Source organism: Eulemur rufifrons, chromosome 28, assembly GCF_041146395.1.
Source record: "Eulemur rufifrons isolate Redbay chromosome 28, OSU_ERuf_1, whole genome shotgun sequence".
Taxonomy (NCBI): Eukaryota; Metazoa; Chordata; class Mammalia; order Primates; family Lemuridae; genus Eulemur; species Eulemur rufifrons.
Window position 1 is genome coordinate 49,781,853 of NC_091010.1, and position 24,626 is coordinate 49,806,478.

Here is a 24,626-nt window from a genome sequence, read left to right on the forward strand (position 1 = left end):
TCCATTGGTGAGATATTTGCCGAGTGCTTGCTCTGTGTGGGGTGGTGCTAAGCTTGAGGCGAGCGAGACTAAGTCAGGTCCAGGCCCGACCCCACCGGACATTGGATGCCCGGCCTTCTCCCCTGGCGCCTCTTGCCTCCAACCACGTGTTCTCCACACTAGATGGGAGAGCGACCTTTTTGAAATGCAGGTCTGGTCTTGTTGCCTCCCTGCCGAAATGTGTCGGGGGTTCCCTACTGCTCTTTGGAAAAAGGCCAGATTCTTCACCCTGCTCCTGGGGCCCTCCTGGCGTATCCCTGGCCCATCTTGGCTTGCCAGTGGAAAGCTGCACCAGGCCCCTCCTGCTGCCCTGCTCCAGCCATACCAATCTTGCTTCTCCAATGTGCTGGGCTCCCTCCAGCCACGGGGGCTTTGCACATGTTGTCTTCACTCTCTGGAGCACTCTCTCCCTGACCCACCTCCACAACACATGGGCATCAGATCTTGTCTTCACAGCTGCTTTTCAGGAAAGCCTGTCCTGAGCCCCCAGAACCTTGCTCCTTTCTTCCCGACCTCTTTCCTGGGATTGTAGTGATACATTCCTCAGTGAGACTACTTGGTAACTGTCTCCCTCTGGACTGTAGGCCCACGAGAGCCAGGGCCTGCCTGTCGTGGATCACCATTGCATCTCCAGTGCATAGCTTAGTGTCCAACACACAGTAACCCAATACATATGGGTCGAGTTGAATTAAATTGTTGAGGTGCACCCAGGAGAAGCTGGGGCAAGCAGACAGGGCCCCAGCTATGGCTGCCTCTGTGTAGGACAGAGCAAGACAAGGGCTGGGAGAGGCATAGCTCAGGGGCTCAGAGGAGAGACAAGCTCAAGAACCGAGACTCACTCCGTACCTGGGGCCCTAGGGAGGTGTCCTGGAAGAGGTGTTCCCAGTGCTGGGTGGGTGGGAAGGGGGCATTCCAAATGGGGAGAAGGCAGGAACCAGGGTGAGAGGGAGGGTGGTGTGTGGGTGCTGGACCATGGGAAGGCCAGGCTGGTCATGGGTGAGGGGTTGGTGGGCAAAGTCCCAGACAGGCGTGTTAAAAGGCAGGCAGGATGAGGGGGGTGACTCTGCTGCTGTAGGAACAGCCCCCAAAGCAGTTTCTTTTTGCCTTGGTTTCCTCCTCTGTAAAATGGGCATACAAATAAACCTGTCTCTTAGGGTTCTTATGAGGATTGAGCAAGTTAGCATGTGTAACATGCTCAGAATAGTGCCGAGCACACAGCAGGGCCCTGAATGTGCGCTATTATTACGATCATTATCCTACAAGAGAAGTTTGGGTTCCTCTGTCTCCATCAGACTGACTTAGCCTCCCTCCCCTACACGGACCGGGTACGTGTGCCGGGGAGTGTGTGTGTGCATGTGCGTGTGACCATGTGCAGCCACGCCAGCTCATGCCTGTGGAAAGGGGGCTGTCTTGTGTGGAATCAGTGCCGCAGCTTCTCCCAGGGAGAGGTCTCTGGTGAGCCTCCGGCTGGGAGGAGGATGGGCATGCTGGGCTTGGGGCACTCCCACTCAGGGCCGGTGGCTGATGACCGTAGGTCAGGCCTGAATGTCCCTCCCCCAGACCCACTCAGGGCATAGCAGCAGCAAGGTCCTGAGCTGAGGGCTCAGGCACCAGAACAGCCCCTTAAAGTGCCCAGGCCTCTGAGTTCTACCTAAGAAGAGGAGGCACCACCCAACTTCCCCACGGTTCCCTCCCCAGCTCCCACCCTCTGCCCTCCCACCTGCCCACTGGCCTTTCCTCCCACCCACACGTTCCCCCGGGAACCCTGAGGACAGGGGCTGGGAGGAGAGAGCTGTCCTGTGGTCCTTGGAGGCCCCTGTCTTGAGGAGTGCCTGTGATGGGTGGTGAGATTGTGCCACAGACCTGGGCTTGAGACCTGGCTCTGCCTTGGACCTGCTGGGTAACCTCAGGCAAGTTCCTGGGCCTCTCAGAACCTCCACTTTCATGTCTGTAAAATAGATATGATGGTAGCCCCTGCCACCCAGAATATAAATAAGACCACGCACACACTGCCGGGAGTACAGTGCACACGCAGTGGTACACGGGCCGGGGTCGGGGTGGGAAGCTGCTCTCTTGATGATTCCGGCTCCCGGCAGGCCTGCCCAGGGCTGGAGGGGCCTGCCTTCCCGGCCTCCCTCTTCCCCCTCTGTCTGCACCTTTCCCTCTCCCTTGAGTATGTGGTGCCAGTTTCCACACCTTAAGGTTTCTCTAGAAACCTCATGAGTCTGGAGCAGGCGTGTACATTGCACGGTGTGTACGTAACCGTGTGAGTATGGTCTGGTGTACAGTAGGTGGCTGAGTGTGTTCCTGGAGAATGCTCAAGAGTGCTTACGAGGCCGCGTAGGTGCACATACGTATGTGAGGTGCACACGTGCAGTGTAGGACTGTGTAGGTCTGTGTAGGTCCGTGGGGAGGGGGGTGCCTGTTGAAGAGACGTTAGGCGTCGGGTAGAAGCCTGGAATCCGGTGCCAGACTGCCTGGGTTTGCATCCCCGCCCAGTAATCAAAATGGTACCTGTTGATAGTAACGCCAACACCTCCTCATTCAGCCCGTGAGGACCGGAGGAGTCAATAGCTGTACATCACCGAGCAGGGCCTGGAAGAAGATGGGAGCGGTGTTAGCTCTTTGTTAACAAGCTCCACGGGCTTGACTGGAACCTCATGAGGGCAGGGACAGTGTCTGTTTTGCTCAACATTGGGTCCTTGTCACTTCGCCCAGTCTTCATGTAGTAAGCGCGTGAGGACCTAAGAGTGAGTGGCGGTCGGCCTGGGCGACTGGCGAGGGGTGTGTGCGCGCGCCTGTGTGTGTGACACTCCATCCACGGGGTGTGCGTGTGCGCGGTGCGTGTGTCTGCTGGGCCGGGGCATCTCCGCGCCTTCTGGAGCCGGCTGCTATTTCAGGAAGCCTCCAGTCTCCTCCTCCTTATGTAAATAAACATGACAGATCCCCTCGCTGTACAAGCCCGGGGAGCTGGGGAGGGTGGGAGCGGGGGCGGGGGCGGCCGCGGGGCGGTGCGCGCGTGCGTGTGTGGCCCGCGGCGGGCGCGCGCGTGCGGAGGGCGCGGAGGGCGCGGCGGGCGGGGTGGGGGGGCGCTGGCCCTGCCATGCCGGCCGGCCGCGGGGGAGTGGGCGGGGGAGCGGGCGGGGAGCTGCCGGCCGGGGCGGCTGGGTGACGAGCGGGCCGGCCAAGAGGAGCTGGCCGCGCTGCCCGCTGCCTGAGATGGGGGGACAGATCACCCGCAGCACCCTCCACGGTAAGGGCCCCCTGATGCCCCGGGGCCGCTCACCCCCAGCCTGGTGACCAACTGGGGAGCGCGGGGGAGGGCGCTGGGGCTGAGAGCTGGATCATCCCCTGCCCCTTCACTCCTTGAAGGGCTGCGGGGCTGTGTGAGGGGCACCTTTGGGTGATGGGCGCTGGGGCGGGGAAGCGAGGGGCAGCGAAGAGCAGGAAGAGGGGGGCTCTCCCTGACAGCCAGTGGGAGGTCGGGCAGCTGAGGGTCTCTCAAAGTCTCCTTGTCCTACCTCCTTGTGCTGTTAGCGGGCACTGACCAGCCCCCAGGTGGGATGTGAGGTCCGGGGCTGCCCTACCCGCCTCTCCCTGGGACTGAGGCAAACCAGTTAGTTAGACAGCTGGGGGGACCTGTCTGTTCCCTGGGATGTGGGCCTTGGAGGTAGTGCTGTGTTCCACCGTGGGGCCAGGGGAAGACGTGTGGGCACATGTGTGTGCATGAGTGTGTATGTGTCTCTGTGCTTGTGAGTGTGCGATGGAGGTGCCTGTGGGTGTGTATCTGTGCTGGCTTGTGCCTAGGCACACAGGCGTGCAAATGACAGCCCCCCACATTGCCTGACCTCCAATGTACTCTGCGGGGGAGGCCAATAAACTCCTGACCCCTGGGGTGCACGTCCACAGCCAGACGGAGCCACAGGCCAGGAGGAGAAGGGGTGGAAGGGAGGGAGGATGGCTGGCTCCCTGTTCGCAGGGCTGCTGCTCACCCCGTCTCCTGTCCTCTCGTCCTCCTGGCTTTAGTGCTGAGATCTTGGGAGCAGCATGGCCAGTGTGGTGGTATCAGACCCAGAAAGGGAAAGCCTTCCTGGGAACTTATTTGTCTTCCCTGGGTCCCGGGAACTGGGGTTCCATTACAAACTGGCTGGTGCCAGAATAGCATGGGCTGACCTTGGGGAGTCCCTGCCACTCCCCTGTGTTCCTTCCTCCTTGCTTGGACAGGGTGTTAGGAGACGGGGCAGCCTCCGTCTGCTGAGTTCGGTGGACATTGAGGACCCTGGGAGAGGCCCAGGAAGGAAGGAGGTGGCGGTGGCCGGAGTGAGTGAGCAGCCAGTGAGCAGTGAGTGGCCAGAACTGGTGACCAGGTGGCTTCCCCCTTCCAGGCTCTGGACTTTGGGAGAGTAATTTGTAATTAAAAAAGAAAAAGGCAGGGAAAGACATGGGAAAAACAAATCACTGGCTCTCTTAAAAGGAAATGAATTTCGTCCTGGGCCTGGAGGGCCAAGTGACAGATGGAAGGCCCTGGAAGACACTTAATCCGGAGCCAGGCTAGGGGCAGTGCCAGTGGCCTGGGCCTTGGCCTGCGATGTGGGTTGGGCTGACCTGGGCCTGGGCCTGGCCCTGCCCGTCTGCAGGCTGGGTCTCTTCTCAGGGCTCGTTGGCCCCAGTGGGGCCTGTTGGCAGAAGGTCTGAGCCGACTGGCATTTTCCGCTGGAGTCAGACTTGGGCAAGCTTGAAGCTTGGGAAGGACAGAGAGGCCCTCAGAGCAGGCTCAGGACACAGCACACTGTCCTTCAGCTGCCTGGGAGCCCAGGGTGAGGAGTGGGGTGAGGACCTAAGACCACCCGAGCTCATGCTGTGGAGTGGACAGACGTGTGTTGTGATGAGGGCAGGTGTCTTCCTGAGCTTTAGTTTTCTCATCTCTCAATGGGGCTAGTAAAAGTGCCCTCCTCGTAAGATTATTGTGAGGGTTACCTGAATCACTGTGGGCAGAGAACTCAACACGGGGAAGATCAAGAGGGCTTGGGAAGGCAGCCTGAGCCCAGGGTCATATTCCCTCCTTCCTGTATGTCCCATTTCCCCGAGGACAGGAGGATTGCTTGGGGTGCACTGAGCACTCTGGGAGTTGGGCATCCAGGCTGGGTGGCCACTGGGGAGCCCTGATCACACGCCCCCATCTGCCTTGGCCTTCATCCCCTTGCCAGGACCACCGTCGGCTCGGCTCCCCTAAGTTGGCCTTGGCCTCTACCTCAGCCAGCCACCCACACTCGTAGAGGGGCGGGAGGTGGGGGTGTGGAGAGGAGGACTTTGCCTGTGCCCACAAGCTCCCTGACCAGGCACGCTGGCTGCCCCAGGGGCTCTGGTTTCGCCCCTTTTGGGAAGTGAGCTGCGGCCAGTGGAGATGCAGGGCTTTGCTCCTCCCCAGGGGCGCCCTCCGCCGGGCTGGACTCCTGAAGACACATTTAAATGGTCCTTGGTTGTATTTTCACTGTGGCCTTGGGCTTTTGGTTTATTTCAGGCTATAGATTTTGGATTGCTGGGTTACGGTGGGTGAGGGGAGGGTGACAGAGGGGCCCAGGACTGTGTGTGTGTGTGTGTGTGTGTGTGTGTCTAGTCGTGTGTTTGTGGATGTGTCTTGGCTCTCTCTGTTTCTGGTGTCTGCAGATCGTGCATCTGTGTTTTGAGTCTCTGTGTACCTGTGTGATGTGTCTCTGTGTTTAAGGGATTGTGTGTTATCGTGCCTGCGTTTCCATGTGGGGGCAGCCACATTTGTGGTCCTCTGTGCCTGTGACTTGCGCGCACGTGTGGTGGTGAGGAGTCGGGCTCCTCTGGGAGCAGCCTGGCAGGGGGCCGATGGGAAAATGAATTCCCATTTGGAAAATGGTTTCAGCAGTTACATGCCTGATCTCCCATCGGCAGGTTTCCAGAGCTGCTCCGGTCCCGAGGGCAGGCTGGCAGGGCAGGGAGAGGGCACACAGAGGGGGGCAGTGCTAACACTGGGAGGCCTCCTCTCCCCTCACCCCTTCATTCCTTCCTTCTCTTTCTCCTCTTCCCTCCCTTTCTCCTTCACCTCCTTCAGTGCTCCCTCCTTTTGCTGAGAGGTTGACGTGTGGGTGACACACACACATGCACCCACACATACATGGCACTGCCAGGTGCGTCTCTGGATTTGACAAGCCTGAGTGTTGGAGGATGCTGGGGTGCAGGGACCTGAGACATTGGTTTCCACTCCCTCCTGTCACAGGGGTCGGGGTAGGGGGTAATGTGGCCCCAACAGGGAAATGGCTGACTGTGGCCATACTGCTGGTGCCGCAGAGGGGAAGCGCGGTCTTGTCCCTTCTGCTGACTCCCCATTTGTCCTTCTTGGGTTCCCTAATCCTCACACAGGCAGCAGGGCAGAAAGCACCCAATGGCCTTAGCTGGCCGCAGCTCTGGGGGCTTAGGCCACAGTGAGCGCCCTGGAGCCCGAAGGTGTGTACGAGCACCTACACCCACTCCAGCCTGTGGGCTCCGGGAAGGTGGGCATCGAGTCGCTCCATCTCTGTATTCTGACCTCAGCCCAGTGCCTGGCACACAGTGGCACACAGTAGGTGCTTGGTCAGTGAGTCGATGGGGAAGATGGAGGCCTTTGTCTGCTGGACCACGCACAGTTGGAGCTGAAGGTGGCCTGGGGGAGGTGGGGGGAGCAGCCCGAGAGGTGAGACCCAGGCTGGGAGAGGAGTTCAGGCAAGATCTGGAGAGGAAGGGGAGGCAGATGGCGTTCTGTGCCTGCTGGCCGTGTGACTTCAATTCAGTGCCCTCATCCGTCTGAGTGACTCTGTGCCCACTTCTGTAAACTGGGGATGGCGGGTCTTGCCCCGCAGTGGTAAGAAGGGTTTAGTGAGCTATGGGCGCTGGGGGAAGTACACCTGGCACACAGTAAGTGCTCCATAAGTGGGATGTGCTTTTGCGGAGCTCTCTGCGGAGGCTCCCCCAGGCCTGTGTGTGCACACGCACGCGGCTGCCTCTGCATCCCCCAGGGCCTCCGCGACAGTGTCCCCTGGGTGCTCACATCTGCCATGCGGCACACCCGCCGTCTGTGTGTGTGCACATATGTATACACATGTGAGCGTGAGTTTGTGTGAGGGGACGGAGGGTGATGGTCTGTGTGGGGTGTGGGCCGATGCGGCCGAACTGTGCCTGGGGGGCTTTGGGGAGGCGCTGGGAGGGCAGGGAAAAGGAGCCGAACCCAGAATAGTTATCATCTGCAATCACCTTCTGGAATCTTGGGGTGGAACAGGGGAGGGGGAGGAGGAAGACTGGTCCTTCTCCCAGCATGAGGATATTGGGAGGCACAGCTGTGTGCCCATCTGGTTGCTGGAAATGTCGGAGACGGGCATGTCGCAGAGGGAGTGAGAGCGGGAGGCTTGGTGCAGAGATTAGGTTGGCTCTGAAGGTGCTGGTCCTGCCGCTCCCTGCCACTCTGCTTCGCCCACCTTGTCACCGTGAATTCCTTCAGTCTTGCAGGGAGTGGCAGGACCTGCTGTACACATAGCCGGGAGATGACACGGTGCTAACATGGCCCTTCATCCTGGGTCATAAACGACAAAGGTGTGGGTGTGGGGGCTGCAGAGGTCATGAAGAAACTGACTCGGTGGAGCGGGGGGTTCACGTAGGGAAAGGGGACTGAGTGTGCTGGCCAGCTGGTGTGGGCCCACTGAGGAATCTCTGCGCAGTGTGACAGATCTGACTTCAGAGCCCAGCTCTACCGCCCACCAGCTATGTGGCCTCAGGCAGGTTATTAGCTTGTAAACCCTTCGTTTTACAGTCCTTTCTGTCCCCCAATCCCCTTCCCACCTGTCCTCCCAGGAAGGGTGGGAGTCAGGAGTCCCTACCCTTCCAACTGGTCTTCCAAATTCTTTCCCCCAGAGGGAGCCCTGTTCAATTAATGTGTGGAAGTGAGTCCAAATGAGGATCACCCTGGCAATCTGAGATTAGGGCATTTGGGTAAAATAAGACTGCGGTGTCCAGCCTCTCACTGGGCTGAAATGAGCTGACTGTTTCCTATGGTCACGCCTGACTACAGCCCTTCCTAGGGTCGTTGTTGCTTTTATTTAAAAAAAAAAAAGAAAAAAAAGACCTTATGTTGGGATCAGATGTCAAAGTTTGCAAAATTCTTTCACATTTATGAATTGACTGGGTCCTCAAAACAGCCTGGATAGGTGGGCGGGGCAGCTAGATGAGCCTTACTTTACAGAGAAAGAAACCAGGGTCCAGAGAGGCGAAGCAACTTGCCCCAAGTCACACAGCAGGTGTGTGGCCTGGCTGGGCTATGAGCCCGGGGCCTCCTGCCTCCAGGGCTCACGCTCTGAGCCCCACCCACTGCCCAGAGTGTGAGGCTAGCCTCCCTTACAGGAAGTGGAAACGATGATGCCAACGCTGGTATTCAGGGCCACGGCTTCAGAATAAGGTGGTCTTGAGGCAGTGGGATTCGGCTGGGTCTTGAGAGGGGCGCAGTGGTGGGTGGGGTTTGGAGTGGTACAGGTGAGGTGGGGGCATAGCTTGAACACAGGTGTGGAGGTAGGAAAGCAGAGAGTGGTGTAAGTAGTAACAACAATAATAATAGCAACCACTTACTGAGTTTTGCATGCACCGTATCTTTTAATCCTTTCAAGGATCCCATGAAGAAGGTCTAGCTGCGACCCCATTTTACAGATGAGAAAAGTGAGGCTCTCAGAGGTCTTACAGTTAATGACAGAGCTGCTAGGTGTGGAGGCAGCCACGCCCTGGGTTCAGATTTGGACCCTTCACTCTGGTTGGGTGACCTCAGCGTGTAACTCAACTTCTGAGGATCTATGTCAGAGTGGCATTGGGAGCGTAAATCAAGATGCTGCCCGCTAAGCCGTGCAGAGGTTGGGCGTCGTCATCAGTATGGGTGCCGCTGCCCTCGTTCAGGTGGTCAGCTCCCTGCCTGTCTCTCCCTGGCTGGGCATCTGGGGCTCTGCCAGTGGTTCTGGGCGGAGCCTTGTGGGAGCAGCGGGGAGGTCAGTCTGGAGGCTTTGTGTGTCCAGGCATCTGCCCTGGGACCCCACCGAGAGGGAGGAATGTGATCCTTAGCCGGCTGAGGGTCACCCCGAGGGCTGGCCAGGCTTGTGTCTGGCAGCTCGTAAATGCCCAGGAGGAATGGGCCGTGGGGGCAGTTTTCCTCGTGTCAGCAGCAGCCTCGCCTGAGCGGGTACCTCCCCTGTGGCTCCCAGGAGATGGTAAAACTGTCACTAGGGGGCCCTCCCTGGGAGCTCTGCTGGGAGCCAGGTGGCACAGTTGGGGCCCCACCCAGGGCCATTTGCCAGGAGCAATGGCAGTGTGTGCGCAGCCCACAGGCCCACCAGCTTGAGGCCCTTTCCTGTGGCCGTGTCGTCCACACAGCCTTCCCTACTATGCCAGCCGTCTTGGACTCTGGGGAAAATGGGCTCTAGTATTAGATGCTGAGTAGGGTAAAGAACCCTGGACATGACATTGGAAGACCAGCGTTCAAGTCTCAGTTCTGCCACATAATTGGCTGTGTGACCTCAAGTGAGTTGCTTAACCAGTCTGAATCACAACCCAGCCACAGACTGGGGACTTAAGGGTCATGGTGTATGTTCAAGTGCTGGGAGGGAGCCCTGTTGGATAGCAGAGGAAGAAGCCCCGCCCCTAGCTGTCACTTCTGGACCCTTGGCATCAGAGCTGTGCTCCGGGTTCATTCTCATTTTGCTTTCTGCTCCCACTACTCCCGTGGGTTTAATGCCAGCTGAGAGGGACGAGGGACTCTGAGAACACCACTCGCATCACAGTCCATGCAAATAGCACCTCCTGGAAGGGTGCAGGGCACAGCCCACGTGGCTGTACGTGGTGGCCCTGGCCCTGGTTCAGAAGAGAAGTGACAAGGTCTGAGTTAGGGCCATGGCAGGAGGGTGGACAGGAGGGGCAGAACCCCGGGGCGTTTATTGCTGAGGCTGGATTGGCAGATCGGGTGTGGGGTGCCCAGGGAGGGGTGAGTCAGGAGTCCAGCTGGGCTCTGCCGAGTGACAGGAGCCCACGGTGCAAGGGCAGGAGATGCCCAGCAGCCCAGAGACGGTTTTCAAGTGGTCTCCCCAGAGGCGGCTGGTGGGCACTGATCCCACAGTGGGCTGAGTACGGAGGGAGGGGCTGAGGACACAGTGCCGTACGGTGCAGTCACACAGCGTGAAGCCTTTTATGTGTGGCTCTCACTTAGCGTGCTTTGCTGTGTGTGTCAGTGTCACGTTCCTTTTCCCTTCAGAGTGGCTGTCGTGGCATGGAGGTGCCATGTTTTATTTGTCCATTCACCAGTGGAAGGACATTTGAGTCGTTTTCAGTTTTGGGTTATGAAGAAAACTGATGTACATTTGCGTACAGGTCGTTGCGTGAACATGTCCTCATGGGTAAGTGCCCAGAAGTGTGAGTGCCGGGTCACGTGATAGGCGCCGGGTCACCTGGTAGGGGCCAGGTCACGTGGTAGGCATTTAACTTTGTGAGAAACTGCCAAGCCGATTTCCACATTGGCTGCCCGGCTTGCATTCCACCAGCAGTGGATGAGGGATGAGAACGTGGTTTGTATTTCTGTGTTTTGGTGGCAACATAATAGAAGGCCGCATACCCCCCAGGGTGCTATCTGAGATGATTTTAGGTGGTACATAGATGAAAATTTTTTTTGTATTTTATAAGTTACAGCTATATTTTAACGAACATTGAAAAAAAATGTATCCAGCACATCAAAATGGTGCTGGCTATTAATGCTAATGACACGGTCCCTTGAGTCAGATTTCTGGGTTTAGCTCCTAGATCCCTTTCCTACTGGTTGTGTGACCTTGGGCAAGCCACTTAATGAGGCTCACATTTGTCGTCAGTCAAATGGGTTAATAATGTCCCTTCCTACCTCATAAGTTTTCCTGTAAGGGTAAAACTGATAAGTGTATGTAAAACTCCCAGTCCAGAGCTTGGCACTTATAAGTGCTTGACCAATGGCTGCCATTAGTATTAGACATGTATGGCCCATGGGTGACAGGTGTGTGTTTAATGTGTATTGTTTTGTACATCCGTGTGTACATGAATACATGCCTGTGTGCACAGTATGTGTGTGCATGTGTGGTTCCTGGTCTCAGGAGTAAGGGAGAGGATGAGGCCCTAGGGTGAGGATCACCTTCGTGTGCTCACAGATCTGTGTGTGCCCATGAGTGTGCCTTTTGGTGGCCACATGTCTGTACCCCCAGGACCAGGGTCTCCCTATTCCTACCGTACCCATCTGTTCTTTTTTTTTTTCTTTTTTCTTTTTTGAGATAGAGTCTCACTCTGTTGCCCGGTCTAGAGTGCCGTGGTGTCAGCCTAGCTCACAGCAACCTCAAACACCTGGGCTCAAGCGATCCTCCTGCCTCAGCCTCCTGAGTAGCTGGGACTACAAGCATGTGCCACCATGCCCGGCTAATTTTTTTTTCTATATATTTTTAGTTGTCCAGCTAATTTCTTTCTATTTTTAGTAGAGATGGGGTCTCGCTCTTGCTCAGGCTGGTCTCGAACTCCTGAGCTCAAACGATCCACCCACCTCAGCCTCCCAGAGTGCTAGCCCATCTGTTCTGTCAGCCAGGGTGCTGAGCCTGTGCTGCCCCTGTCACACCCCCAGCCTGCAGCCCCCCCTCCCCCACCCTGTCCTCCTTGTGGAAGGGGGCCTTGGGGAATCTCCATCCAGGGCCCGTGTCTCCAGCCCAGAGTGTCTCCGCCATATTTGCCTAGAGCAGTGTTTTCTGGGCCTTTACCCAGGGCCCCAGAACCCCAGCAGGGTTGGGTGGGAAGGAAAGGAAGCGTTTTGAAGGGATCACAGGCCTGCAGTGGCTCCGTGCACTCTGGACAGGGGCTGGGGAGGAGGAAGCCCAAAGGAGAGGCTCTGATCAGCAGCTGGGCTTAGCAGGTTTTAAAAAACTTTATTGAAGTATAATTGACATACACTAAACTGCACATGTTTCAATTGTCCAGTTTGGTGAGTTTTAACATACGTATGGCCCCATGAAGTCATCACCGCAATCTAGATAAGGAACATGTGGCCTAGCTGTGACCTGTGCTCCTTGGTATCCCCTCCCTCCCTCCTCCACCACCCAGGCCCCCGCTTATCTGCGTTTGATCACTGGGGCTCGGTTTGCACGCCCTGCAGTCTGGTAAAAGTGGGACAAGGTAGAGGGAGAGGAAGGGCCCTGAAGGGAGCGGAGGCCCCGCAGTTGCTGCATGGACTGTGTACTCTTTTGTTTTTTTAAACTGCCTTATTTCACTCAGCAAAATGATTTTGAAATTCATCCATGTTGTTATTCATATTAGTAGTGTGTTGCTTTTTACTGCAGAGTAGCATTCCATTGTGTAGAGTAGTAATCCATTGTGTAGTAGGATTCCATTGTGAAGTAGGATTCCATTGTGTAATAACTCCATTGTTATCCATTCACACATAAGGGTTTTTTCCCTTATGCTCTCAGTTCTGCATATGGCTATATCCCTAAACAATCTGTAATGTTGCCTTTCACCAGCAGGTAGTTTTTGAAACCAAAAGTCAAGCCGTGTCGGAGGCTGGCCTGAGCCCAGGGGGCATCTTTTCCAGGCAGAGCACCTGTAGCCGGTGCCACTCTCTGCCCTTCGGCCCAACTGTCCCTGTCCCTGGAATCACCTCCCCTCCTCTGCACTAACCAGGGGCCACTCAGCGTCTTCCAGGTGGCCTTCCCAGACTGTCTGGGTCTCCTCTGAGCACTTCCAGCCCTCGTAGCCTCATGGCTTCCAAGGCCCTTGCACTGTTCAGCCACCACTGTCTTGTCCCCTTGGTGATGGCAAGGGGAGCTCCCCCTCCAGAGAGGCCCAATGCACAGGGTGTCTGGCTGGTCCTGGGCTCTGGGGCCTGGTGTCTGGGGCCCTCTGGGGAAGGAGGGAGCAAAGATGCAAAGGGTTGCAAACCAAAGCAAACACATCCTGGACAGAGGGGGTTCTTCCTGGCTTCCAGGATTTCTCTCTCCCTGTCCCCGCCCTCCCTGTCTTCCATCTCCTTCCTGGAAGTCCCTCCTCCCAGACCTTTAGGGAGTGGAAGGGTCTGGGCAGGCCTGATGCCAACCAGCTCTCTGCATCATTAAGTTCTTGCCTTGGAGGGACCAAAATTCGAAACTTCCTGAAGGCCTCTGTCCCACTCTGTGGCTTTCTGCTCCTCCACCCTCTTCTCCCCTCCCCACCGCGGCTTCATGGCTCTTTCCTCCAGATGACGGCATGGGTGGGGCTCCACTTTCTGAGGATGGACACAGATCTTGGGTACAAGTGAGCACCTCCCGTCCCAGCCCCCAGCCCTCAAGCCTACATATTAATGCTGCAGGTGCTGCTGCGACTTGTCTTAGAGCCAGAGAGGGGAAGAGTCTTCCCCAAGGTCACACAGCCAGTTAGTGACAGACACAAGCCACCCACACGTAGACCCCTACTCTTTCCTCTCCTTGCCCTGTCTCCTGGAGGCCAACTGCACCTTTGTGAAGTGTCTTCTCCTCGGCCAAGCCCTGCCCAGTGCTCCGACCCACTTTGGGATGCGGTAGACCCGTGTGCAGAAGAAAGTGCCAGGCCTCCCTGGCCAGGGGATCTTGTGGCAGACCCCGGAGCCCACCTGTGCCCGGGATGCTTCAAGCTCGGGTCCTGTAAAGCAGGGAGGAAGCCTGGGGTGAGGGAGTGGCCTCGCAAGGAGGGGGACCTGGGCACAGCACTCTCACCTTCCTGGGCTCCCGAGGCAGCCCCCGGTCACCTCCACTGTAGCCCAGCCCTGTCATCCCAGCTCCGGTAGTCCCCCGGAGGCTTTCCCGAGATGTGACCTGCTGGTCAGTCCTTTTGGTGCCTAGCACTGTGTGCCTTTTTGTGCCGCGATGTCTGTCCATGACTCTTTCTGCCTGGACTGTTGGCTTCCTGAGGACAAGATCCATGTATGTTTCCTGTCTATATCGCCAGCACCCAGGACAGAGCTTGGTATTTAGCAGATATGTAACGAGTATTTATTGAGTAAAATAAATGAATAAATCAGTGGCTGGCGGTGGGCAGATAGTAAGTGGTGATGTATCTCATGGTGGGTGGGGGTGGTGGAAGAGGGGGTGGTAGGAGGCGAGGGGTGAGGAATGAGGGGAGAGGGTGGAGGGTGGAGAGTGGTAAGCCAGTAGAGTGTGGCAGCGGATGGCAAAGTGGGAGAGACGATGGCAGGAGACAGTGGCTTGGGGAGGGTGGTGGTAAATGGTGCTGGTAGTGGTGGGAACGCTGGGCAGTGAGCGACTTCTGCTGTTCCCAGCCCTCTGCGCTTCCCTAGGGGATCCTGTTCAGACTCCTCAACCAGCTAAGTTCTCTGACACTGTGGCCTGTTCCTTTGCAGACTCCATTGGGGGCCCTTTCCCCGTCACCTCTCACCGATGCCACCACAAGCAGAAGCACTGCCTGCCGGTGCTGCCCGGCGGGGGGCTCCCGGCCACGCCGCTGCTCTTCCACCCACACACCAAGGGCTCTCAGATCCTCATGGACCTCAGCCACAAGGCCGTCAAGAGGCAGGCCAGCTTCTGCAACGCCATCACCTTCAGCAACCGCCCGGTCCTCATCTACGAGCAAGTCAGGCTAAAGGTGGGCCTCCCCCGCCCTCTCGGCATCCCTGGGCCTCTGGCCTCTCCCTCAGCCACTGCCTGCGCCACCCCACAGCCACACGCTGGCCCTCCCCTTTCCTTTCCGTGCCTGCTTCCCTCTTCATTCCCTTTCCCGACCCTCCCCGTGTGACAAAGAAGGGACTACTAGCCTTTTCCCCCAGACCATGGGAGGCTCCCTGGGGAGGGGAAGGCGTGGAGGGGTGGGCAGGCTGGCCTGGCGCTCCTGGGAGTCTGCCCGAGGGGGTGCCCTTGGTCTGCCTGACCGAGCGGGAGGCTGGGCTGAGGCCGACCCCTGTCACCCAGATCACCAAGAAGCAGTGCTGCTGGAGCGGGGCCCTGCGGCTGGGCTTCACGAGCAAGGACCCGTCCCGCATCCACCCTGACTCGCTCCCCAAGTACGCCTGCCCTGACCTGGTGTCCCAGAGTGGCTTCTGGGCCAAGGCGCTGCCCGAGGAGTTTGCCAACGAGGGCAACATCATCGCCTTCTGGGTGGACAAGAAGGGCCGCGTCTTCCACCGCATCAACGACTCAGCCGTCATGCTCTTCTTCAGCGGAGTCTGCACGGCTGACCCGCTCTGGGCCCTGGTGGACGTCTACGGCCTCACGCGGGGCGTCCAGCTGCTTGGTGAGTGCCTGCCGCTCTGGCCGCCGGCGCAGGGTACCCCCCTAGGCCTCTGGGTGCTGGCCTGGCATGCTCGATCCCATCAGGTGTAGGGACCCCTCCTTGACTGGTGGCAGCCCAGGGCCAAGGGGCCACAGGGGCAGCTCTGGGAGCCTCGTGGGAACTGCAGGGAGCTCTTGCCTCCCGGCCCGCAGCTTGGCCAGTGGAGCCCAGGTGAGATCTCGTCCCTGCGCAGGCGCTCGGGTGGTGCCGTGAGCGGTGTGCAGCCTTCACAATCATAAACAGCAGAGGACCACCCTCCTGGTAGTAATTCATGTTAATCATCATAACGGTGGTTCACAGGGCACTTCACCATTGCCCGTTCTCATAGCAACCCTGGCAGGCAGACGCATAGGGGTGGAGACGCAGGTCCAGGGAGGTCGAGTCACTGCCCAGGAGCAGTAGAGCCAGCTCCAGCGCGAGCTCTCAGCCCGCGGGCTCTGCAGCCTGCCAGGAGGCTGGGTTCCAAGCCCTGGTGCTTTTTGCTGGGATGTTGGGTAAAAGGGTGGGAGCAGGAGCAGAAGGAATGTACTAGGGGAGGTAAGACTCTGCCAGCGGCTCCCTCAGGGGAGTGAGAGGGCAAACATCCCCAGGGGAGGAGGAGGAGCATCAGAGGCTGCCTGGAGCGCTAGGTGCCAGGCTTCCCAGCAGCGGCACACATGCCAGGGCTGGAAGGGGCCACGGAGAATCTCAGACTTCCTCGGGTCACACAGTGAGTTTGTGGTTAAGGTGGGACTAGAACCCAGGTCACCTGACTCCCAGTCCAGGATCCTTGCCACCTGGCTGTACTCATGCGCAGGCTCTCAGGTATGTGTGCGTGCGCACACCTAGATTCTGGGTACAGAACAGCCCTTCAGCAAACTGGCTTTGTCTCCAGGCAGAGGCTGCGCGAGCCTCAGCTTCCTCATCTGTAAAGTGGGTTGCTGGGAAGATTGCATTAAAGAGGCTGTGAGTAAAGTACCCGGCACAGTCTGGTACCAGGTACACGCTTGAGCAACACTCGTGCCTTCCTCGCCCGTCCCTACCTGCCTCTCCCTGCAGAGAAAGAGGCCATGAAGGTGGTGGACAACTATTTTCTTTCCTTTGTAACTTCAGAGCCTAGTAACAGGGAAGCTCTTCTTTTTGAAACACATTTATTTGAGTAAAAAGTCAGTGACCCAGTCGGGTCCTCTCCAGGTGGAATCTCGTGCCCGGCCGGCAGGGTGGGTGGGGGAGAGTGGTGGGGTGGGTGAGTGGGCGGGCGGATGACTTGTTAGATGAAGAAAGGGGCTGGGGGTGCTGAGGCAGACCCCGCCCTGCCCACGGACAGCCCCCACTCTCTGGGCAGTTGGGGATGAAGCAAACAGCAGGGCCTAACCCGAGAGAAGACAGCAAATCGCTGACGGCTGCATCACAGGATCCCTGCCATCTGCCGAGATGGATCCGGTTATCTCACTTAACCCCTCAGCGGCAGGCCCCAGAAGAAGTATTTTTTATCCCCATTTGGCAGGGAGATAACTGAGGCCCACAGAAGGCCTGGCTTGTCCTTGTAGGGATGTGGCAGAGCTGGGACGCGAACTGGATGTTCTGATACCAAAAGCAATGCGTTACCCTGCAGCAGGTTTAAACATAAAAGGAGGCAGGAAGTCGGAGAGGGCAGAGGTCAGTGAGGGAGGATGGAGTCCAGGAAGGCTCCTTGGAAGAGAAGGCTGGGCTGGGCCTGCACGTGCTGGGGGGTGTCTGGGCAGCGGGGGTGGGGGTGGGTGGGTGAAGGGGAACGTGCCAGGTGACTGGGGCTTCCAGCCTCAGGGGCTGGGGAGGGGCCAGAGCCCTGGCGGCCTGCCCCACCCCCTCTTTGACTATAAATGGGTTTGCAGCGGTATTTTCAGTTGCGTTCGGATTTCCCGATAAGGCCGGAGCCCCCAGGATTCCTGTCCCAGCTGTAAATCACCATAATCCCTGGGCATTTTCAAACACTGGTTGTGGCTCCTAAATTCAATTAGCAGATTAAAATATCTCTTCATTCTGTTCTTCCTAAATTGATTTTTTTTTGGGGGGGTAAATAAAAAAAGCACCAGAGCGAGCATCCATTCAAGAGATATCTGAGGTGGGCAGGGTGCTCTCTGCCTCCACCTGTGCCCCTGCCCCCTGAGACGTCCCTGCTGCCCTGAACGGACGGTCCTCCTCTCCCCTTCCTCTCTTCCCCTCTTCCCACCTCTCCCTCTCTCCGCCACTTCATTCCTATCGTATCTCTGGGCCTTTCTCTCTCTCTCTCTCTCCCTCTCCCTCTCCCTCTCTCCCTCGGCCTGGGTCCTCCGGCTCTTCTTGTCATCCCTGCCGTCCCCTCCCACCTGCTGTCTCTCCTCTGAGGAAGGTTGCTCTCTGTCTTGGCAGCTCTGAGGCTGGGCCAGTCTTTCCTTGCGTGATTATTCCTCAAGCCAGTGTCTGATCTTTAGGGATTTCCTGCCAGGCCTGCCCCTGTTCCTCCTCCGTCTGGAACCTGTGGCCACAGCCCTCCAAACCTCACCTGGCCCGTATCTGCTCCTCGGACCAGAGGTGTCCCGGGCTGCCTGGCGCATAGTAGGTATGCAAGTCAGGCTGTGTCCCTGGACAGAGTGGAGGCAGGGACTGGTGTCTTGCCCTGCCCGACCCTCATCCTGCCCTCCATTCCCTGACCATAATGCAGGGACACTGTCGCCCATGCCACGGCCCCAGCAGGCCTCAGGCTGGCCTGCCGCCCCGCTACGCTGGAGCTGGGCAGATCACCCTCTTTCCTCGGGGCATCCTGGCCCAAGCCCAGGCTGGTAACTCCAAGAATAACAGCTTCCTACCTCCAGGAAGAAGGACCCGCCAGCAACTAAATAAACACAAGTTTTATGGGGTGATTAATACTTGGAGAGAGAAGCTCCTCTCCCAGTTTTCAAGGTCTTCTTGCTCCTCTGAGAGCTGTTGACTCAGGAAGAGCAGCCGTGAGTCCTGGCAGGAGGCTGATGAGCCAAGACTCCACATACGGGGTGCTGAGCATCCCTCTGTGCCCGCCACAGCCTAAGCACTCTGCAGGGCACGGGGGGAGATGGAAGAGTTGAAAACCAGCCCCTCTCCTTGAAGAGTGTTTCCACTGGGGACACACCATATGACTGATGTGAGGTGGCCTAAATCCAATCCTGCAATTCAGTGAGGGCTGAATAGGAAAACGGTGAGGGTGCAGCTGGGAAGCAATCCAGGAGGACTTCCTGTAGAAGATGAGCTTCAAGTCAGGAACCGAGGGAGGTGAAGATAACGGGTTGGTTGAGGAGGAACAATTTGGGCCAGACAGGAGGGGTGTGCATGGGCACAGAGGCGGGGAATTAGCAGTCAGTAGGGGAGCAGATCCTTAGGGAGGAAGAGATGAAGTAGAAATGTAGTGGGTGACTTATGGAGGCGAGGTGCGTGCACAGGTGTGGGTTGTGTATGCGTCCACAGGAGAGAGAGCCGTGAGAGTAGAAAGCTTCCAGCAGCTTCTGTGCCGTCAAGTTGTTCAAGGAAAGGAATCATGGTTAACAGTGGAGAAGCGCAAGGCCCAGAGATGGGGAGGGGCCTGCCCAAATCCTCCCAGCTGGTCGGAAGCCAGGCCAGGCTGGGAACCCAGATCTCCCAGGCTGATCTGGGAACCCGGTCAGAGGGAGGAGACCTATTGGCACATCAAAGTGGTTGTGGCTGAGCCCAGGAGGGTGCCAGGAGGGCATTAGGGGGCTCCCAAGGGCTCATGGCCTTCTGCTTTGTCCCTCAGGAGGAAAGAGCTGTGTGGAGACTCTCAGGGTAGCCCTCTGAGGGCCAGGCTACTGCTGGGTTGGTTCTCTGGGGTGGTGGGCCAGCCTTGAGAGGCTGGACGCTCCGGAGGTAAGGCCTGGGTCAGGTCCCCTGTCCAGGATGTGCCTCAGCTTGGGTGGCACTGAGAGTGAGCGGTCCCCAGCCGAGGACCACACTGCCATCTGGGGCTTCCGCTTCCCAGCTAAACCAATATTTACCCTCAGCTGTGGTTGCCAGGGGCCAAGAGGCAAATATTAGTTTAAGGAGCCTGAGCCAGCTCTTGGGTGGGGGGACAGTTGAGGATGCTGATCATGACTTCTTCCTCTTTGACAATTTTCATTTCCTTTTGGTTAAGAAAAAAATCTTGTTGTTCCTTCTGCTTCATAGACCCTCCCAGTCTCTTCCTTTCTGCTCACCCCAAATTCCGCCAATTATGTAAGTGCCACACACCAAACCCTCTCCTCCACCAGGAAGCTTTGCAAGGTGGCCCTCCTCCTCCTGATATTCTGAAGCCCATGGAGGTCTAAGTGGCATAAGCAGTTTTGTAACATGTATTGTCCTGCTGTTTGAGAAGACAGCATAAATCCTCTTTGTATATAAAGGAAGTTGTTATTGTGCCCATTTTGCAGACGAGAGAACAGAGGCTCACAGAGGTCTGATAACCTGCCCAAGATCATGCAGCTGACAGTTGGTGGAACTGGGATTTGAACCCAGGAGTATGGGCTACATTGCCTCCTACCTTTCCTAGATGTGAGTCCATCTCCCTGTTAAGTCTGGGTACCTCCCAAGAGTGGGGAGTGTGGCCCTCCTGTGACTTCCAGAGTAGAGCTTAGGAGAGCTCAAGGCGTCAAGGATCAGCTGCACATATTGGGCACAGGTAGGCCACCAGGGCCCCAGCAGTGCTGGTCCCAGGAAGAGGAGCAGTGGGGTGGCCAGGATGCCCAGCGCAGGTCTGCTTCATAGTTCCCTGGTGGCTCCCGAGGGCTTTGGCTGGTTCTCGTGTTTCTGGTGCACGCTAGTTTTCTGCCACAATGAATATATGTAATTGCCAACATTGGACTATTTCTAACTTAGAGAAATGGCAATTTCCTGTTTGCCCCTGGTATCTCTTTGGCCCAAGACACAGTTCTGGGGACCTTGGAGAGACCTGGGGGCTCAGGGTGGGGTATATGTATATGGAGGAGCTGAGGCCTTGCAGTATTGGGGACCAGGCCCTCATTTCAGGCGCAGGAGACTGACTGAATCAAGATTCAACTTGGCCACTCACCAGCTCGGGCAGTTTCTCAGCTTCTCTGTGCCTCAGCCTCCTCATCTGTTATTTGGGTATAATTAGACCTGCCCCAGTTATTTCACAGATAGCGGTGAGGCTCTCAGATATATAAAAGTGTTTACACAAGTGGGAAGGGCTATTGTCTTTAGGTTAAGGAGGAATATCTAATTTAAAAACAGCAGCCTTCCTCGCCATAAAAAGAGACAAACCCCCAAGCAAGCCGGCCCTCTAACTAGAAGAGGGAGCCTTAAAACCACGTCCCCATATCTGGATGAAAGTAAAACCATGCAATCTGAATTGTTTCGTGGAGCAAGATCTATGGTTCTCCAACTGGGTTCCTTGCAACACTGGGGTTCCACAGAGGCGTGGCGGAGGCAGCCGGGAGATGCAGAGGGAGAGGAGCAGCTCTGTGCCCACCTCCTGGATGCCAACCAGGGCTTTTGGTTCCGTTGGACAAAAGAATTCCACTGCTTAAAAAAAAAGTGTGAGACCCCCCTAGACCAGATGATTTTGAGAATCTATAAGATCCTGTAACTTGAAGATTCTATAAATCTAAGAGTCTATGACTGCAAGTGACTCTGGGACATTCTGCCCTTCCCTCTGTGAGCCTCAGAAAGTGTGTTTGTTTCTCCTAGCTTTCCTGGGTGTGGGTTTCAGGGCGCTGCCCAAAGGAGCGGGGACCCCCCCTTGCCTGTCTGAGCCACGCACCTGCCCTCCCCAGCTCCTCCCCTTGCCCGGTGCCAGATGTGGGCCAGCAGGAGGATGTTTATGGAGACAGTAAACGGGCTGGCAGGCCTTCCAAACGGGGGCGGCTGCAGGCTGACCCACGGTTAAAGATTACCCCGGCTCCGGATGTGAGAGTGTAAACAAATGAGACTCTCGCTGATGATGGCAGCACCCCCCCCCCCACCCTGCACCAGTGCTGGGGTCCTGCCATGGTTACCCTGCTCTTCTGGCAGCATGTGGCAGGGCTGGGTGGCTCTTTGGGCGACAGTTGGCCCGTCAACCTGGCCCCTGTCCTCTCTCTGTCCCTCTCTCCTTGTCGGCCTTGCTCAGACCCGTCTCCAGGTATCTGCTAACAGGTCTCCCACCTGCAGGCCTCTCCCGTCTGTGGATCCCAGTCCTCCTGTCCTGCAGCCCAGGTCAAATCCTGTTTATTCCAAGATGCCTTCCCTGACCCACTCTGAAACAGGAAGGGGATCTCAGCCTGGGCTGGAAATCTTTATCCTAAAGGGGATAATTATCCTAAAGAAGAGAAGACTCAGAGGGAGCCCTAGGGAGTGGCTGTAGGACACATGGATCCGTACCACCAGAGTTTTTCTAACAGTCATAGCTATTCAAAGATAGGGGATAGGTAGCCTTGATAGGTAGTGGGCTTCCTGTCCCCAGGGGCATCCTAGCTGAGGTGGAGTGAGAACTTAGCAGGGATAAATGGATTTCCTAGTTCCTTAGTTCCTCCGTCCTCTAAGGTCCTGTCTAATCTGAAATGCTAAGACTCTTGTAACTAAATTGTATTCCAATATTTTCCTGCTTCTAAACCTTGGCTCCCCCACAGGCTACTGGCTCCTCCCTCTCCACATACCCCCTGCCTAGGGCTGGGCACACAGTAGGTCAGTGAGTGGGTGCCCTGAGTGCCACCCAGAGGGGAGGAAACACCTGGCCTGGACCTCCCCACCCTTTCGGGGCCTGGTTATTCCTGCTCTGGCCCAGGGTACCTGGAGAGCCACTGCCAGGCGCCAAAACAGGCAAGAGCTGAAGCCTGACCGTCTCCTTCCTGAAAGAGGGGACATGCCAGGGGAGTGAGCTCAGCAGCTTCTCAGTGGCCTTGTGCGGTCCCTCCCCCATCATAAACACCTCCACAGTGGGCCACATGAGCCATGTGTCCGGCACTGATTACATAACTTGTGGCTTCCAAACGTGGGGCCACCCCACTGCTTAGAGTTCCACGTTGCCGTTTGGTTCTTCTCAGCCCTACCCCAGGTGCAGTCCTGGGCCGAGTTGGTCCCGTGGTGTTCTCTCATGGCCTGGCGGGCCCAGACGCTGCCCTGACCGCCTACCTGGTGTCGGCTCACTCAGCTGTGACCTTTGCCGTCCCTCCTGAGGAAGGGCTCTGACCAGCTCCTCCGTCTTGGGTTTCAGCTATTTCAGGGCCTCGGCACTGCTGGGCCCACTGGTTATTTTGGAGCTTGCTGGCTGCCTGCAGCTGCCCCTGGCCCTGAGGGGTGGAGGGGCAGGGAGAGAAGACGTGCCCGGGCTGGCACGGCCCCGGGGGATTCATCCCGCCTTCCCTGTCTCCCAGCAGCAACTCTGCCTTGAGCTGGTCGGGAGTACCTCTGGAGTGCTGAGTCTGGTTCTGCTCATTGTCTAAGAGGTGGGACGCTGTGTAGGGGGCGTCTGAATATTCCCCGAGGAGAGCTGCCTTCTGTATCAGGCTGACAGGCAGCCCAGTAGGCAGGGGTTACATACAAGGAGGGAGATTTGGGTTTGAGAGAAGGGGCACTTGTTTTCCCCCAAACAAACCTGTGCAAGCAGAGGAAACACCCCTTTAAAGACAGATTAGCTCAGCAGTGGAATGGGTTGCCTGTGGTTAGTGAGCACCTGGTAGTGGGCAGGCTCAAGGTGAAGAGGGCTCCTGAAGGGACAGAGGACAGATCGCTCACACCCAGCCTCGTAGAGAAACCTGTGCTGAGGGCCTGCCCAGCTCCAGGAGCTCTGGACTGATTGTCCTGAGGTCCCCAACCTTTTTGGGGTGACCAGTTTCATAGAAGGCAATTTTTCCATGGACGGGGGGTGAGGGTCCAGGGGTAGGAGGTGGCGGAGCTCTGCTGCCCAGTCCTTAACAGGCCGTGGACCGGTACTGGGTGGGGAGGGGAGTGTGGGGACCTTATGCTTGTGGGCCCTGTGACTGCTCTGTTCCTGTGGGCTCTGCCTGGACACCTCTGATTCCTCTTCTCCCTGCTGTTGCCGCCCCTCCCCCTCTCCATCTCCTACCCGCTGGAGTCCCCAAGGGCCAATGCCTATAATCCCTGAGGGGTGGGAGAGCAGGGACTGTTCCCCAGGGTCCAGGTCAGCCCTCAGGTGCTCCCCAGCTCCCTACTGCTGTCTCTCACTCCTCCCAGTCCCGCCCAGGCCCTCCTCACCTCGGCCCCTGCCTCCCGGCCCCGCCCCCCCAGCCTCTGCACCGTCGCTGTCACGGAGTCAATTCCCTGGAATAATCACATTTTCCGGCTGGCTCCCTCCTCCTCACCAACTCGATGCCGGGAAACCCCAGCCAGCCAGGCCCCAGGAGGCTTCTCCAGAGCTATGGGGTGAGGGGAGCGCCCAGCACCCCAACCTTGCTGGAGCCGGGACAACACAGTTCCTGGAAGGGGCAGGGAGGGGGGCGGCGAACAAAAAGAGGGAGGCCTTAGTGACCATCTCAGAATTCACCCAGTGCTGATTTCTGGGCTCTGCTGTCCCTACCAGACCAATCCCCCAAGCTTTGCTGTCATACCCGGGAACCCAGCCATCCTTACCCCATTCCTGAAGGGTCAGGAACCAGATCCTCCCTCGGAGAGGCTCAGAGAGAAGGCTCCGGGAAGGCAATGGTCTGTGGTGTGGCTTACAGTGGCACTGGCCAAATCTGGGGGCATTGACTCATGCAGAAGGGGTTCAACAAACAAGGAGGGGTGTTTTGGGCGGCCAAGGTGGGAGGATTGCTTGAGGTCAGGAGTTCAAGACCAGCCTGGGCAAAATAGCAAGACCCCCCCATCTCTACATTTTAAAAAATATGTGTGTATTAAACAAACAAACAAGGAGGGCCTGGAAGTGAAGGCTGGGCATTGGGAGTTAGGTAGACCTTGCTTCAATTCTGGATCTGCTACTTGGTGGCTGTCATAATGTTTCTGAGCTTTATTTGCAAAATGGGAACACCTCCATGGGCTGCTTTAAGGATGAAATGCAAATGCAGGGGTAATACATGGCGCATGGTGATTATTTTTATTATAAGTTATGGGACTCCATAAAGCAAGACACAAACAACATAGCCATTAGAGGGATGTGGTGTTGGAAACAGTTATTGGCATGTCTAGGTGCTCAGGATATAGTAAGTTAGAAAAGCTAGTTGTAAAAAAGGAAATCTGTATAGTGGGGTTCCTAGCCTGGATTCCATGCCCATTGACGGCTTTAGTAGTTCATGAATACCCTGAAATTATCCACAGAACTTAGTGAAAATATGCATTTTTCTGGG

General features: G+C 57.0%; 1 protein-coding gene across 1 annotated transcript in view; it reads left to right on the forward strand.

Annotated features, from left to right (window-relative positions):
- The window catches only part of NEURL1 (neuralized E3 ubiquitin protein ligase 1), a 68,846-nt gene that overhangs the window by 38,421 nt on the left and 5,799 nt on the right, over positions 1–24,626 (forward strand). Inside the window, exons 2-3 of the mRNA XM_069460759.1 lie at positions 14,438–14,679; positions 15,003–15,324. Of these exons, the coding sequence (XP_069316860.1) occupies positions 14,438–14,679; positions 15,003–15,324 (564 nt within the window). The remainder of the gene's footprint in view (positions 1–14,437; positions 14,680–15,002; positions 15,325–24,626) is intronic.